At 42.8% G+C, this 18354-nt stretch overlaps 1 protein-coding gene across 1 annotated transcript in view; it reads right to left on the bottom strand.

The window, feature by feature from the left end:
- LOC105494559 (DnaJ heat shock protein family (Hsp40) member C8) overlaps nt 1-18354 on the bottom strand; it is a 33171-nt gene that overhangs the window by 5026 nt on the left and 9791 nt on the right. Inside the window, exons 3-7 of the mRNA XM_071097734.1 lie at nt 12549-12605; nt 8186-8252; nt 7593-7687; nt 5936-6007; nt 1918-2009 (exon numbers count right to left, since the gene is read on the bottom strand). Of these exons, the coding sequence (XP_070953835.1) occupies nt 1918-2009; nt 5936-6007; nt 7593-7687; nt 8186-8252; nt 12549-12605 (383 nt within the window). The remainder of the gene's footprint in view (nt 1-1917; nt 2010-5935; nt 6008-7592; nt 7688-8185; nt 8253-12548; nt 12606-18354) is intronic.

The following is an 18354-nucleotide window of genomic DNA, read 5'->3' as shown; positions in this document are numbered from 1 at the left end:
CAGATCAGACTGTGGGCATGGCTGTGGGGAAAGACATAAATATCTCTGTTACACAGATAAAGTAACCAAAGCCCAGCCAAGAGCAATGTGAGGTTTTGGGCTGTTTCAGTGACAAAGCTATGTCGAGAACACAGGCCACCTTACTTCAGCAGAATGACCATTATAAACCCAAAGTTCTGGCCGGGCGCGGTGGCTCAAGCCTGTAATCCCAGCACTTTGGGAGGCCGAGACGGGCAGATCGCGAGGTCAGGAGATCGAGACTATCCTGGCTAATACGGTGAAACCCCGTCTCTACTAAAAAAATACAAAAAAACTAGCCGGGCGAGGTGGCGGGCGCCTGTAGTCCGAGCTACTGGAGGCTGAGGCAGGAGAATGGCGTGAACCCGGGAGGCGGAGCTTGCAGTGAGCTGAGATCCGGCCACTGCACTCCAGCCTGGGTGACAGAGCGAGACTCCGTCTCAAAAATAAATAAATAAAATAAAAAAATAAATAAACCCAAAGTTCTTAAGATCTCTGGACAAAACCCTATCCCAAAACTAAGACATTTCACACAACCTCAACTAGCAAATTTTAGTTATTGGTACATACCAAACAACAATATAAAATACATAGAGAAACAAAACACGGCCGGACATAGTGGCTCACACCTGTAAGCCCAGCACTTTGAGAGGCTGGGGTGGGTGGATCACGTGAGGTCAGGAGTTCGAGACCAGCCTGATGAACATGGTGAAACCCCGTCTCTATTAAAAATGTAAAAATTAGCTGGGCAGGAGAATTCAGGCAGGAGAATCACCTGAACCCAGGAGGTGAAGGTTGCAGTGAGCTGAGATTGCACCACTGCACTCCAGCTTGGGCAACAAGAGCAAAACTCTAACATTTCTGATGTTCAAGAGAAATCATATTTTAGAACATTAAACACTTTGTTACCGATGACACTGTACAGTACTATACACTCACCAAAGCTGCAGCCACTAGTCCCACAAAAGGTTCTGGCCTCAGTAACAGTGGCCTTAACAGCTGCTTATTTCACTCCAGGACGTCAGGAAGAACACACGTAAGGCTCTTGATTATAAATAATCTCCCTGAGAGTGTGCGGTGGCTCACGCCTGTAACCCTAGCACTTTAGGAGGCCAAGGCAGGTGGATCACAAGGTCAGGAGATGAGACCATCCTGGCCAACATGGTGAAACCCCATCTCTACTAAAATACAAAAAATTAGCCGGGCATGGTGGCATACACCTGTAGTCCCAGCTACTTGGGAGGCTGAGGCAGGGGAACTGCTAGAACCTAGGAGGTGGAGATTGCAGTGAGCCAAGACTGCCCCACTGCATTCCAGCCTGGCAACAGAGCAAGACTGTATCAAAAAAATAAATAAAAAATACACTCCCTAAGGACAGAGCTATTCAGTAATTCCCAAAAGTCAAAGGAAAAAAAACTTACTACCCTGGTGATTCAAAAGCTTGATTGTGGCCAGGCACGGTGGCTCAAGCCTGTAATCCCAGCACTCTGGGAGGCTGAGACGGGCGGATCACGAGGTCAGGAGATCGAGACCATCCTGGCTAACCCGGTGAAACTCTGTCTCTACTAAAAAAATACAAAAAAACTAGTCCTTGCTACTGTAGGGACTGCTACTCTGGAGGCTGAGGCAGGAGAATGGCGTGAACCCGGGAGGTGGAGCTTGCAGTGAGCTGAGATCGCGCCACTGCACTCCAGCCTGGGTGACAGCGCGAGACTCCAACTCAAAACAAAAAACAAAAAACAAAAAAAATAACAAAAGCTTGATTGTTTTTTGGTAACTATTTTTATAGTCTCTTAAATGATATGCCACATAATTCCTTCATTAGAAAAATCACCAAAGACCAATGTTAGTTAATCTAGGGATTTAAATATGGTTTAAAATGAATATACTGATATGTACCTTTCATGCATCTCTTTGGCTTCTCTCTCTTTCCTTTTAATTTCCAGCTCAGCAAAGAGTTTCATTGTCTGTTTATATACAGCTTGTTTGAACTACGAGAAAATCAAGAACAAAAGAAAATCAGAGTAAATATTTTTACCAGCAATTTGAACCATGTACTTTCACTTGGAGCCCAAGATAAAGCAGATTAAAACCTGGCACAGGTTGGGCACAGTGGCTCACACCCGTAATTCCAACACTTTGGGAGGCCAAGGAAGGACAATCGCTTGAGGCTAACAGATTGACTAGCCTGGGCAACATAGTGAAACTCTATCGCTACAAAAAAAAAATTTATTTAAACTAGTGCGCAGGCCAGGAGTGGTGGCTCACACCTGTAATCCCAGTACTCTGGGAGGCCAAGGAGGGCAGATCACCTGAGGTCAAGAGTTCAAGACCAGCCTGGCCTGAACATGGAGAAACTCCGTCTCTACTAAAAATATAACAATTAGCCAGGCATGGTGGTGTGTGCCTGTAATCCCAACTACTCGGGAGACTTAGGCAGGAGAATCACTTGAACCTAGGAGGCGAAGGTTGCAGCGAGCCACGATCATGCCATTGCACTCCAGCCTGGGCAACAAGAGCGAAACTCCCATCTCAAAATCAAACAAAAATTAGCAGGGCATGGTGGTGCACATTTGTAGATCCAGCATTTCAACAGGGGGAGGCAGGAGGATCACTTAAGTCCTCGAGTCTGAGACCACCCTGAGCAACACAGTGAGATCCCATCTCTACAAAAAATATTAAAAATAAAACATTAACCAGGTATGGCTACACACACTTGTAGTCCCAGCTACTCAGGAGGCTGAGGTGGGAGGACTGCTTGAGCTCAGGAGGTCAAGGCTGTAGTGAGCCATTACTATGCCACTGCACTCCAGCCTGGACAACAGAGCAAGACTCTATCTCTTTAAAAAAAAAAAAAAAAGTATATTACATGGTAGTCTTACAAAGATAGGAACAGAAGCTATTATTATTTATTATTATTGTTTTTGTCTCAATCTGTCACCCAGGCTAGAGTGCAGTGGTGTGATCATAGCTCACTACAGCCTCAAACTCCTAGGCTGAAAAGATCCTCCCACTTCAGCCCCCAAAGCACTCGGATTATAGGTATGTGCCACCAGAGGTTATTATTAGAATGTATAATATCCACTAAGGTGGGAGGATCACTTGTGCCCAGGAGGTCGAGGCTGCAGTGAGTTAAGATCACGCCACTATACTCCAGCTGGGGTGACAAAGGGAGACCCTAGCTCTAAAAAAAATTACCAAAAAATAAATGAAGGTAAATGTCACACCAAGTTAATGAAATTACAATCCCCTCCCTACCAGTTTTTAATCCTTTATTTTCAAGAGTTCTTAAGAACAGAGCTTATGTTATTCTACCTTTAAATATTTTTCTCCAGATATAATGTATCTTAAATAGACATGTAAGTACAAAAGTAATCTGTCATGCAGATTGAATAGTGCCTAAATTCTAAAATCAGACACTGGAGCAAAGAGTGACATATGGAGAGAAAGGAAAATAAAGAAGTCCCTAAATTTCTGTGACTTTTCTTTTATCCTGTTACCTACTAGACACTGCTCACTAAAAGAAATGCTTCAAACTCCAGTCCCTAATAAAGACAAACATCAAAGATATAAAGGAGTCTGTAATGAATAGCTCAATATCTTTAAAAGCTCCAAACACTGGATAGACAGACACTGGTGATTTTATATTTTTTATATTTCTCTGCTTTTTCCAAATTTTCTATCATTAGCATGTGTTCTTTTATAATCAGGAAAAAAAAACAACTGAAGAAAGTTGGGCCAGGTGCGGTGGCCCACACCTGTAATCCCAGCAGTTTGGGAGGCCAAGGCGGGCAGATTACTTGAGGTGAGGAGTTTGAGATCAGCCTGAGCAACATGGTGACATCCCGTCTCTATTAAACATACAATAATTAGCCAGGCTTGATGGTGCGCATCTGTAATCCCAGCTACTCAGGAGGCTAAGGCAGGAGAATCACTTGAACCTGGGAGGCAGAGGTTGCAGTGAGCTGAGATCGCACCACTGCTCTCTAGCCTGGGCAACAGAGTAAGACCCTGTCTCAAATACATAAATAAATATATATTTATACATTTTAAGTTCAAATAAAATGTTTGTCGTTGTTGTTATTGTTTTGAGACGGAGTCTTGTTATGTTGCCAGGCTGGGGTGCAGTGGCGCGATCTTGGCCCACTGCAACCTCTGCCTCCCGGGTTCAAGCGATTCTCCTGCCTCAGCCTCCCAAGTAGCTGGGATTACAGGCATGCGCCACCATGCCCAGCTAATTTCTGTATTTTTAGTAGAGACGGGGTTTCATCATGTTGGCCAGGATGGTCTCGATCTCCTGACCTCGTGATCCGCCCGCCTCAGCCTCCCAAAGTGCTGGGCTCACAGGCGTGAGCCACTGCACCCAGCCAAATAAAATGTTTTTTAAAAAAATAAAAATGAGGCCGGGCGCGGTGGCTCAAGCCTGTAATCCCAGCACTTTGGGAGGCCGAGATGGGCGGATCACGAGGTCAGGAAATCGAGACCATCCTGGCTAACACAGTGAAACCCCGTCTCTACTAAAAAATACAAAAAACTAGCCGGGCGAGGTGGCGGGCACCTGTAGTCCCAGCTACTTGGGAGGCTGAGGCAGGAGAATGGCGTAAACCCGGGAGGCGGAGCTTGCAGTGAGCTGAGATCCAGCCACTGCACTCCAGACTGCGCAACAGAGCGAGACTCCGTCTCAAAAAAAATAAATAAATAAAATAAAAATAAAAATGAGGCCAGGCACGGTGGCTCACACCTGTAATATCAGCACTTTGGGAGGCCGAGGCAGGTGGATCACCCAAGGTAAGAAGTTCAAGACCAGCCTGGCCAACATGATGAAACCCCGTCTCTACTAAAAATATAAAAAAATTAGCCGGAGGCTGGGCGCAGTGGTTCATGCCTGTAGCCTGTAATCCCAGCACTTTGGGAAGCCGAGGCAGGCAGATCATCTGAGGTCGGGAGTTCGAGACCAGCCTGAAAAACATGGAGAAACCCCGTATCTACTAAAAATTAGCCGGGCATGGTGGTGCATGCCAGTAATCCCAGCTACTTGGGAGGCTGAGGCAGGAGAATCGCTTGAACCCAGGAGACGGAGGTTGCGGTAAGTCGGGATCACGCCATTGCACTCCAGCCTGGGCAACAAGAGTGTAACTCCCTCTCAAAAAATTAATTAATTAAAATTAAAATTAAAAATATGTGACAGCTAGGGACAGTAGATCACATTTGTAATCCCAGCACTTTGGGAGGCCAAGGCGGACAGATCACCTGAGGTCAGGAGTTTGAGACCAACATGGAGAAACCCCGTCTCTACTAAAAATACAAAATTGGTTGGGCGTGGTGGTGCATGCCTGTAATCCCAATTACTCGGGATGTTGAGGCAGAATCACTTGAACCCAGGAGGCAGAGGTTGCGGTGAGCCAAGATCATACCATTGCACTCTAGCCTGGGCAACAAGAGTAAAAGTTCATCTCAAAAAATAAAAAATAAAACAATAAGGCCGGGCGTGGTGGCTCATGCCTGTAATCCCAACACTTTGGGAGGCAGAGGCGGGCAGATAACCTGAGGTCAGGAGTTTGAGACCAGCCTGACCAATATGATGAAACCTCGTCTCTACTAAAAATACAAAAATTAGCCGGGCGTGGGGGCATGCACCTATAATCCTAGGTACTTGAGAGGCTGAAACAGGAGAATTGCTTGAACCTGGGAGGCAGAGGTTGCAGTGAGCTGAGATTGCGCCACTGCACTCCAGCCTGGCAACAAGAGTGAAACTCAGTCTCAAAAATAATTAATAAATAAATAAATAAATAAATAAATAAATAAATAAATGTGAAATAACATATAGTCATCATTCTTTTGGCTTCTGTCTCTGTAACTCACCAATTCGTAGACTCAGTCACACAAGATACAGTGGCGTTTCCCATATTTAACTCACCAGTTCAGGATCATCCTCCTCTACAATTGTAGGTTTTCCTTCCTTCTTTAACTGTTTTTTTCGCTCTTTCACCTAAAAAGAATTTTTTTTCATCAAAAGACGAGCACCTGTGCTTTGAGAATATCCACTGAGCTGTACACATACAATATATGTAACTTTCTGTAGGCACAGGTATAGCAAAAAGTTTCCATTAAAAAAAAAAATGAGCCCCTCCCCTCCCTCCTCAAAAGAACAATGGAATCAAGGACAATTAGGAACCACAAGTCCGTTTTCTAATCTCATCTAAAATCCAATCTACCAGGAAGAACGAAAGATGAAAGGGGACCAATGGGAGGTTGTCCCCAACTCATCAGATCCAAAACGTTTTTGATGAAATAAACAGACTACTAATTTACCTTTCTTGGCTTGTGGTTATGTGTTTAGAGCAAAGAAAATATATTTGTCAAGTTTTAGAAGAAGCTACAGAATTTGTGGCATTATGTCCAAGTAGTTTTTCTGGTATTTCTATAACTACATTCTTGATCATTTTCACCGTGGAACCTCCCTAAACCACACATCATATTAACTGATACTTTTATCACTTTGGTCACTACTGAGATTAAAAAAAAAAAAAATTAAATATACCCATTCATACAAGAATGACACTACTCCATGAACTATTATACCAGTCTATTATACCAGCAAAAGCCAAGTGCCCTCTAAGCTCAGAAAGGCCCTACTGCCACCCTGTGGTCAGGAAGCCTAAGGATGACATTCTTACAGGTAAAAGATATAGGAAGGGTAACTACCACAATGATTTAAGGAGAAACTGTCAGGCACTTTTTCTATTTCTACAAGGATAGGGCCTACAAGTGCCATTTCCAACACATGACAGGCAGGACGTAGTTATGGGCCCTTTGTCTCCTCTTCTTATCCATTTTCCTCACCTAAACTGGATTCATTACTATGGTTATAAAGTTCGGTTTCACATTTCAAAGCTCTTCATGTGAAAAGTCATATCCAATCACAATTGAAACAGCTCTTATAAATGGCCTCAAGATTCTTGCCCCAGCAAGTAAAAAGTTAAAAGACCTTTCTTACCTCAGGAAAGCCATACTGACATTTCCCATCACATGGGAGATTTATGTAGGCCCTCAAGAGCAAACAAAAATAATACCAGCTACAACTGAGTTTCCTTCAATTGAGTTCTTCCCAACTCTGTTATTAAGATGGGCATAAACCTCCTCATATTTTAAAAAAAGTTTACCCCTATCCTCTTGCTAGCCTTAGACAAGCCTTATTCCAAACCCTTCACCAGGGACAAGAATAAAAATCAAGAGTCAAGGGTCACAGGCTGCTCCATATTTCTACTCTAAGAATGGAGTAAGTGGCAATATGCAATGAGAGGGAGAGAACGACCCTTTCTCCCCAACACAGGACTGGCAGAGAAACAGGTAGGAGCAGTGTCCTAGCTACTCCTCATCTGAGTTCTTCTCTTAGGGGTGAATTACAGCTTCAGGCACACACTATTCATGACCACCACAGCAAAGTGGTGGAGAGCACATAAGCATCCACAAGTTGTGCCAGTAGGCATTACTATGTTAATATGTACCCTCCTACAAGGTGCCCAAGGCTTGCTGATACTTCCTGTAAACACAGCAGCACTATAAATACTTACAGTGTGTTCCACGTATTCTTTTCCTGCCTGAATTACATCCAGGGCCCTCTTCTTTTGCTCCTGATCCAGTAGCAACTTGTAAGCTTTGTCCACAGCTAATGCAAAACATTGAAATTAACTGTTTCTGCAAACACCCTCTGAAAGTCTGAACTATACTCAGGCAGTGTAAATGGACTTGTGCTGTCTAAAGCATTCCCTACTTTAATTATTTACTATTGTTAAACTAATTAAAAAAAAAAACATTCAACTATAGCAATGACTTTCCTCGAGAGCCTTGGAAAAAATTAAATATATACTCAAGGCACCACATCTGGATTTAATTCAGTGACAAAATTCTTTATGTTCAAAGAAAAAAAATGATCCTAGGCAATAACAGTCTTTGTTGGCATATAAAAGTTTTAACAAAGCAAAGTTAAGGTTTACTTCTTAAACAAAACATTCTGCTTTGAAATGGCAACTGCTCTACTGAAAACCACAGCTTATTGGTGACCAGAAGACAAAACTACAACAGTCTCTGCTTGATCTAGGACAAGGAATAGTTAGGCCCTGCCATTCACAATCTAATACTCAGAAGCAGGTAAATTTACAAATACCTTCAAAAGCCTTTTGTGCTCTGTCAGCATCATCTTGATTTTTGTCAGGATGCACCAAGATGGATAACTACAATAAGAGAAAAGTTGGGGTTGTCAATAAGAGAAACATTTACTAACTTTCAGCCTGCCCTGTCTCATTACAACCAAAAGCTCTAAGGTCCTATGGCAAAAAGAGACTCTTAGCAAGAAGCATTTTAAAAAATTAACAAATCTCTTTAAATGCCCAGAAATACTGATCTTTAACAAAATTCAAGCACCAAAAGGTAAAGGTACAACTAGGAAACATCTCCGGTTTTAATCACAAAGTTGAGAACAAACGTGCCAGGCACAGAGGCTCACGCCTGTCATCCCACCACTTTGGGAGGCTGAGGTGAGAGGATTACTTAAGTCCAGGACTTCAAGACCAGTCTGAGCAACATAGCAAGACGCTACCTCTACAAAAAAAAAATTTTTTAATTAGTCAGACGTGGTCGTGGTCGCCTGTAGTCCCAGCTATTTAGAGGCTAACGTGGGAGAATCACTTGAGCCTGGGAGGTTGAGATTGTGCCACTGCGCTCCAGCCTGGGCAACAAAGTGAGACCCTGTCTCCAGGAAAAAAAACAAAAACAAATGGAAGCCTAGCACTATGAAGATGTTGTAATAATTTGGGGGAGGAGGGAGACTGAAAAGTATCAAGTTCCTATTATGTTCCTTATGCAGGTTGAGCACTCCAAATCCAAAATGCTCAAAAATCTGAAACTTTTTGAGTGCTGACATGATGCTCCAAGGAAACGCTCATTGGAACATTTTGAATTTTTGGATTAGGGATGCTCGACCATTATGCATTCTGCAAATATTTCAAAATCTGAAAAAAATTGAAATCTGAAATACTTCTAGTCTCAAGCATTTCAGATAAAGGATACTCAACCTGTACTGAGCACTAAGGTGGCTAAAGTAGGTATGAGACATCATCTCTCTCCTAAAAGAACTTCTAATCTAAAGCAGTTTCTCATTCTGGCTGTGTTCCAACCCTGTGAAGGTTCTGAAAAAAAATAGCATTCTAATTTCCACACTCAGACCTTCTGAGTCAGTCTTTGGCATCTGCACTTTGTAAACCTCTATTAGACTGGGTTTCAGATGATCGGAGGGAATTAGCCCTTATTTTGTTAGGTGGGATAAGTGGCTATGCAAGAAAATGTCCTTTATTTGGGAAGGGTACGTGCTGAAGTATTTAGGGGTAAAGCCTCATGGTTTATTGCAATTTACTTTACCATAATCCAGCCAAAAATATATAGTTAAATATATAGTCAATGTCAGCCAGGAGTGGTGGCTCCCACCTGTAATCCCAGCACTTTGGGAGGCTGAGGCTGGCAGATCACTTGAGGTCAGGAGTTCAAGACCAGCCTGGCCAACACGGTGAAACCCCGTCTCTACTGAAAATACAAAAATTAGGCAGTCACGGTGGCACACATCTATAATACCAGCTACTCAGGAGGCTGAGGCAGGAGAATCACTTGAACTCGGGAGGTGAAGGCTGCAGTGAGCCGAGATCACAACACTATACTGCAACCTGGGTGACAGAGCCAAACTCTGTCTCAATAAATAAATAAATAAATACATACTACATGTATTTTAATGAAATTAATCGTTCAATATAGATGGTGGATATATGAATATTCATTGTTCCATTCTTTTTTTTTTTTTTTTTGAGACATAGTTTTGCTCTATCATCCAGGCTGGAGTGCAATGGTGCTATCCCAGCTCACTGCAGCCTCAGTCTCCTGGACTCAAGTGATCCTCCCACCTCAGCCTTCCGAGTAGCTGGGACTACAGGCACGCATCATCACGCCCGGCTAATTTTTGGTTTTTGTTGTTGTCGTTTCCGGTTTTTTGTAGAGACGGGGTTTCACCATATTGCCCACGCTGGTCACGAACTCCTGAGCTCAAGCAATCTGCCCGCCTCAACGTCCCAAAGTGCCAGGATTACAGGCATGAGCCACTGTGCTAGTCCATTCTTTTTTCTATATAAAATTTTTATAATAAACCAGCTAAAAAAAAAAAAAAGAACTTCCATAGGTAATTCAGATACTCACAGTTAAAAACCATGACATACTGTCACTGACAGAAACCAACTAGTTGGAACCCAGGGACCTATGTTGGGGAATGACAACAATGGGAATTTAACGCTACGTTCAGCATTACTGGAACCATTATGCTGGGTTCTAATTCCAACTTCAATCACCTACTAGCTATGAAACCTCGAGCAACTCACTTAACCTATCTCTACCTCAGCTTCCTGCTCTGTAAATGAGATAATACTAGGTACCTATATCTAATTGGGCTGTTATAAGAATGAAACAAACCATGCAAGTAAAGAAATTAGCAGACTAACACACACTGACAATAGTTAGCATATAGTGAGGATACATTACGTACCAAGACTTACTCTAAATGCCTTCTGTGTAATACATAATTTAAATCCTTACAACAAACTCATGGGATAGACACCATAATTACATTTTACAAACGGGGTAACAGACACGGAAAGGTTGAATGTAACTTGCTCAAGTTTACACTGCTTGTTAAGTGGTACAGTAAAGATTTAAACTAGTTATATAGCTCCAATATGCACACTCTTTAACTATCAGTCCATATTAATGATTTATTAAGAGTTCTTAACTCTTATTAAGTTCTTTATGTAGCTACATAAAAAGTTGTTTTGACTGTGAACTTAAATGCTTACTAATATGGGAATCATTAGTAATGATTATATTAGAAAATTTGAAATTTTAGAAAAAGGAAAAAAGCTAAATATAAGTATAGAGTAGAGAGCTTAGGAAGGAAAAAAAGCTATAAATTTATATAATGGGATATGATTACATAGACCAAGATAAAAAACATCTTGGCTTAACTGCAGATCAGAAAATGACTATGAGTCAGCAATATGGGGAAAATTACTGTACTGAAGAAACAAGCACACCACTGGATATTAACAAGAATCTCATGCAGAAGCTGAAAATTACATTCAGCTCTGGTCAGACCCTATTAAAATATGAAGTACATAAGAATATAAAGAAGCTAAGGAAAGTTTTTTTAGAAGACATGGAATATACAGAAAATCCAATTTGCAAAGACAAATTATAGGGACTATGATTACTAAACTCATAGAAAAAAAGGCAGCCAGGTGCGGTGGCTCATACCTGTAATCACGGCACTTTGAGAGGCCGAGGCCAGCGGATCGCTTGAGCCCAGAATTGAGACCAGCCTGGGCAAGAGGGCGAAACTCTGTCTCTACAAAAAACACAAAAATTAGCTGGGCATGGTGATGCACACCTGTAGTCCCAGCTACTGGGGAGGTTGAGGAGGGAGGATTGCTTGAACTCAGGAGGCAGAGGTTGCAGTAAGCCTAGATCACACCACTGCACTCCAGCCTAGGTGACAGAGTGAGACCGTGTCTCAAATAATAATAATAATAATTTTAAGAAAAAAAGGCTGGGGGAGGGTTACTCAGCTGTCAAAACTGGAAGGATTTTTTTTAAGTTTATTTTAAAACTTTGTAGTTCCAGTTATTAAATATAAGAAGGGGCAAGAATCAGAAGGTATAGATCTCCTCTCCTGGAGAACTTTCAAAAAGCACTCTTTATATTATACCAGTTAACTCTTGGGTATTCATTTAAGTTGGCAAAAGATAAAATTACAGACAGGTGCAGTGACTCACACCTGTAATCTCAGCATTTTGCGGGGGGCTGAGGCAGGCAGATCACTTGAGGTCAGGAGTTCAAGACCAGCCTGGCCAACATGGGGAAACCCTGTCTCTACCAAAAACACAAAAATTAGCCGGGTGTGGTGGCACGCACTTGTAATCCCAGCTACTTGGGAGGCTGAAGCAGGAGAATCGCTTGAACCCAGGAGGTGGAGGTTGCAGTGACCCGAGATCACGCCACTACACTCTAGCATGGGTGACAGAGCAAGACTCTGTCTTGAAAAATAAGAATAAAAATAAAAGATAAAATTACAGATGAATGGGGTCTTAAAGATAAAAATGTGCTATGAATCATTTGACATGTTCCCTCCTAGAAGACAGACGGTTTGGTAGTTGTAACTCCATGCAAGCTCTATTATTCTCCTTTATACTTATCCCTCTTAATTAAGGAGCTGCAGAGATTCTATTTGGATATAAAATTCATTCTATTCATAGGTAAGCTATGGTCATTAATTTAAGGTTTTATATATTATTATGAGCTCTTTTTACAAAACAGTTACACAGCCTTAAAAAAAAAGTTAAATTTTGGCCCAAACATATCAAGTCAATAATAGCAAGTGGTAAAAGAATCATGTCCTTCATACATTTTCAAAAAGTTCAAACAGGGAAATAGTACTGTACCTGCCGAAACCTCTTTTTTATTTCCTCATCTGTAACTTCAGGATCTATCTGAAGAACCTGGAAGTATCAAAATCAAAACCACAAAAAAGGTGAAAATAAATTACATGTATATTTAAGAGGTGCTCAGTAATTATATATATTATAATCAGCATCTAGAATAGTACCTCATGTTCCAGAACACAGGTTGGCACACAGTTCTAGAAATTGCTAAAGAAATATGAATGATCAAATCAACAGAATAACAATTATATTGTCTTATGATTCTCAATTAACATAACGCTTATTTTCTCTTCATCAGAAAAAATAATAATTTATTTTATACCCAGAGACGTTTCTACATGAGAAAATTTTGCATTTCTCCTCCATTCATTAAAAAAGTTTAACTCCTCCCTCCCTTTATTTTTGCAAATGTCGAGAAACCATTATAACTCAAAAAGAAAAAAATTAGGCCAATGGACACTTTATAATTTATAAGGCCCAATGATTCTCAATCAGAGTGAATATTAGAATCACCTGTGGAACCTGTGCACCATGGCTGGCCCACTCTAGGAAAGTCTGATTCCAACCCCTAGGCATTTGAGACAAGCCTGGCCAACATGGAGAAACCCCGTCTCTGCTAAAAACACAAAATTAGCCAGGCGTGGTGGCGCAAGAAAATGAAAAGTCTGATTCCAATAGAGCAAGGATAGAGTCAATAGCCGGAACAACTCTTTTTTTTTTTTTTTTTTTTTTTGAGACAGTCTCACTCTTATTGCCCAGGCTGGAGTGCAATGGCGCGATCTCGGCTCACTGCAACCTCCACCTCCCGGGTTCAAGCGATTCTCCTGCGTCAGCCTCCCAAGCAGCTGGGATTAGAGGCATGCGCCACCACGCCTGGCTAATTTTTTGTATTTTTAGTAGAGATGGGGTTTCTCCATGTTGGTCAGGCTGGTCTCAAACTCCCAACCTCTGGTGATCTGCCCACCTCGGCCTCCCAGAGTGCTGGGATTACAAGCATAAGCCATTGCAATGACAATTGTTTTTTTTTTTTGTTGTTGTTGTTTTTAAAACAGAGTTTTGGCCGGGCGCGGTGGCTCAAGCCTGTAATCCCAGCACTTTGGGAGGCCGAGACGGGCGGAACACGAGGTCAGGAGATCGAGACCATCCTGGCTAACACGGTGAAACCCCGTCTCTACTAAAAAATACAAAAAACTAGCCGGGCGAGGTGGCGGGCGCCTGTAGTCCCAGCTACTCGGGAGGCTGAGACAGGAGAATGGCGTAAACCCGGGAGGCGGAGCTTGCAGTGAGCCGAGATCGCGCCACTGCACTCCAGCCTGGGTGACAGAGCCAGACTCCGTCTCAAAAAAAAAAAAAAAAAAAAAAAAAAAAAAAAAAACAGAGTTTTGTGCTTGTTGCCCTGGAGGGCAATACCGCAACCTCCTCCTCCCAGGTTCAAGAGATTCTCCTGCCTCAGCCTCCCGAGTAGCTGGGATTACAGGCATGCGCCACCAAGCCCGGCTAATTTTGTATTTTTAGTAGAGACAGGGTTTCTCCATGTTGTCAGGCTGGTCTCGAATTCCTGACTTCAGGTGATCCGCCCACCTCGGCCTCCCAAAGTACTGGGATTACAGGCGTGAGCCACCACACCTGGCCTTAAGCAACATTTCTTTAAACAAATAATTTTTTTTTTTTTTTTTTGAGACAGTTCACTTCGTTGCCCAGGCTAGAGTGCAGTGGCATAATCATAGGTTACTGCAGTCTCGAGCTCTGGGGCTCAAGTGGGCCTCTGGTCTCAGCCTCTTGAGCAACTAGGACTGTAAGCGCGTGGAGCACACAACCATGCCCGGTGACTTTTTAAAACTTTTTTAGAGATGGGGTCTCCCTGGCCAGGTGCAGTGGCTCACACCTGTAATCCCAGTACTTTGGGAGGCCAAGGCAGGGAGACCACTTGAGGCTAGGCATTTGAGACAAGCCTGGCCAACATGCAGAAACCCCTCTCTACTAAAAATACAAAATTAGCCAGGCGTGGTGGCGCAAGAAAATGAAAATTTTCAAGTCAGTGAGCCCCACTCTCACACCTTCCCAAGGGAGAAAGGAATTGGGAAAGTCACTCAATAGGAACAGCCAAGTCCCATAAGATTTACTGACGAGGGGTGGTAACTGTTCATACAAAAATATTCATAGGAAAGCCACTAGTTCTGAGGAAAAGGAATCTCTAGGGGCAAACCAAAGTCCAACAAACCCCAGAAGGTGCCCAAAATAAATGAAAAAGAACAGATATTGTCCCACCCTCACAAAGAAAGCCTCTGATAAGGTTATAGCTTACAACTAATCATGCCAAATGTAATTCATAAACCCTGATTGATTTCTTTTTTAAAAATAAATTTTGCTGTGTGTATTTGGGGATTACAACATGATGTTATGGGATATATACAGATAGTAAAATGGTTACAGTGGTTCTTGAGTTTAAAAAAAAAAACCTAAAATAGCCATCAAGGAGATTTTGAGGACAGCTGGGCCCATTTGCATGTGGACTGTATACTGGATAATGTTACTTAATGTTGTTTTCCTATGGCTAAAGTTTCCTAAGCTCTAACTTTATTAGAGACTTTTTTTGTGAAGATGGGATGATTTCTTTTTTTTTTTTTTTTTTTTTTTTGAGATGGAGTTTCGCTCTTGTTGCCCGGGCAGGAGGGCAATGGTGTGATCTCGGCTCACTGTAACCTCCACCTCCCAGGTTCAAGTGATTCTCCTGCTTCAGCTTCCCGAGTAGCTGGGATTACAGGCATGCGCCATCATGCCTGGCTAATTTTGTATTTTTAGTAGAGACGGGTTTCTCCATGTTGTCAGGCTGGTCTCGAATTCCCGACTTCAGATGATCCACCCACCTCGGCCTCCCAAAGTACTGGGATTACAGGTGTGAGCCACCACACCTGGCCTTAAGCAACATTTCTTTAAACAAATAATTTTTTTTTTTTTTTTTGAGACAGTTCACTTCGTTGCCCAGACTAGAGTACAGTGGCATAATCATAGGTCACTGCAGTCTCGAGCTCTGGGGCTCAAGTGGGCCTCTGGTCTCAGCCTCTTGAGCAACTAGGACTGTAAGCGCGTGGAGCACACAACCATGCCCGGTGACTTTTTAAAACTTTTTTAGAGATGGGGTCTCCCTGGCCAGGTGCAGTGGCTCACGCCTGTAATCCCAGTACTTTGGGAGGCCAAGGCAGGGAGACCACTTGAGGCTAGGCATTTGAGATAAGCCTGGCCAACATGCAGAAACCCCTCTCTACTAAAAATACAAAATTAGCCAGGCGTGGTGGCGCAAGAAAATGAAAATTTTCAAGTCAGTGAGCCCCACTCTCACACCTTCCCAAGGGAGAAAGGAATTGGGAAAGTCACTCAATAGGAACAGCCAAGTCCCATAAGATTTACAGACGAGGGGCGGTGACTGTTCATACAAAAATATTCATAGGAAAGCCACTAGTTCTGAGGAAAAGGAATCTCTAGGGGCAAACCAAAGTCCAACGAATCCCAGAAGGCGCCCAAAATAAATGAAGAAGAACAGAATTTGTCCCACCCTCACAAAGAAAGCCTCTGATAAGGCTATAGCTTACAACTAATCACGCCAAATGTAATACATAAACGCTGACTGATTTCTTTTTTAAAAATAAATTTTGCTGTATTTGGGGATTACAACATGATGTTATGGGATATATACAGATAGTAAAATGGTTACAGTGGTTCTTTTTTTTTTTTTTTTTTTTTTGAGACGGAGTCTGGCTCTGTTGCCCAGGCTGGAGTGCAGTGGCCGCATCTCAGCTCACTGCAAGCCTCGCCTCCCGGGTTCACGCCATTCTCCTGCCTCAGCCTCCCGAGTAGCTGGGAGTACAGGCGCCCGCCACCTCGCCCGGCTAATTTTTTTTGTATTTTAGTAGAGACGGGGTTTCACCGTGTTAGCCAGGATGGTCTCGATCTCCTGACCTCGTGATCCGCCCGTCTCGGCCTCCCAAAGTGCTGGGATTACAGGCTTGAGCCACCGCGCCCGGCCTACAGTGGTTCTTGAGTTTAAAAAAAAAAACTAAAATAGTGATAAAGGAGATTTTGGGGACAGCTGGGCCCATCTGCATGTCGACTGTATGCTGGATAAAGTTACTTAATGTTGTTTTCCTATGGCTAAAATTTCCTAAGCTCTAATTTTATTAGAGGCTTTTTTTGTGAAGGTGGGACGATTTCTATTTTTTTTTTTTTTTGGAGACTTTTTTTTTTTTTTTGGAGACAGAGTCTTGTTCTGTCAAGTGCAGTGGAGCAATCTTGGCTCACTGCAACCTCCGCCTCCTGGGTTCAAGCAATTCTCCTGCCTCAGCCTCCTGAGTAGCTGGGACTCCAGGCGCGTGCCACCACATCCAGCTAATTTTTTGTATTTTAGTACAGATGGGGTTTTACCATGTTGGCCAGGCTGGTCTCAAACTCCTGAACTCAGGCAATCTGCCCACTTCAGCTTCCCAAAGTGCTACGATTACAGGCGTGAGCCACTGTACCCAGCCTTTCTATTCTTTCTTAGTGTGATCTTCCAATACGTGATAGTGGTGTTGCGATTACGTGGAAGTGTTCTTGTTTCAAGGAGATGCACGCTAAAGTATTTAGGCATTAACTGTTAACATCTGGAGCTTACTTTCACCACATGATTGGGCAAAAAAGAAGACAGTATATATACCTACATACACATACAAACACACACTCCAAAAGTTATTTTTCCAAGAGTTATATCAGAACGAATATTCACTGAGTGCCTTCAAAGCCAATCCAACTCCTCTTTTGTCTTTAAGAGTTGGAGGTGTCACATGTGGCACAGTGAAGACAATGAACTTTTACCTGTGGCTGGTCCTCTTTGAAGCCAGCTTTATACATTCAGTACCAACTTTTAGACCACAAAAAGTTTCTAACATAGCTAGATACTGTGCTCACTACTTTTCTTAGTCTGTTTTGTGTTGCCAGAACAGAATACCATAGACTGGGCAGTTTATAAAGAAAAGAAATGTATTTCTTATACTTCTGTAGGCTGGGAAGTTCAAGGTTGAGGGGTCGTCATCAGGTAAGGGCAAGAGGGGGCTAAACTCACATATATAACAAGTCCATTCTTGAGATAACTAATCCACTCCCAAGCTGAGAACATTAATCCATTTGTGAGGGCAGAGTCCCTGTGATCTAATCACCTCTTATTAGGCCCCACCCCACAAAGCTGCTGTACTGGGATTAAGTTTCTAACGCATGAATCTGGGGGACACATTCTAACCATAACTCTACTGTCCTCACAGAATTTAAGAATTACTGTTCTCGGCCGGGCGCGGTGGCTCACGCCTGTAATCCCAGCACTTTGGGAGGCCGAGGCAGGTGAATCACAAGGGCAGGAGATCGAGACCACGGTGAAACCCTGTCTCTACTAAAAATACAAAAAATGAGCCGGGCAAGGTGGTGGGCGCCTGTAGTCCCAGCTACTCGGGAGGCTGGGGCAGGAGAATGGCCTGAACCCAGGAGGCGGAGCTTGCAGTAAGCCAGGATCGCGCCACTGCACTCCAGCTTGGGCGACAGAGCAAGACTCCGTCTCAAAAAAAAAAAAAAAAAAAAAAAAAGAATTACTGTTCTCACAGTAGATAAGGGAGAGACAAGTAATAAGTATTTCTGACAAAAATGATAAATGCCTTATTACCAACATGGCTGCAAGCACACAGGTCTGTTCAGATTCTTGGAAGGTTTTTCTGAACACCTGTTGTGTCTCAGGCTTTGAGGATATGGAGGGAGAGACCTATAGTCTTGAACCTCAGGGAGCTAA

Source organism: Macaca nemestrina, chromosome 1, assembly GCF_043159975.1.
Source record: "Macaca nemestrina isolate mMacNem1 chromosome 1, mMacNem.hap1, whole genome shotgun sequence".
Classification (NCBI taxonomy): Eukaryota; Metazoa; Chordata; class Mammalia; order Primates; family Cercopithecidae; genus Macaca; species Macaca nemestrina.
This window is presented reverse-complemented; position numbering and strand designations above follow the sequence as displayed.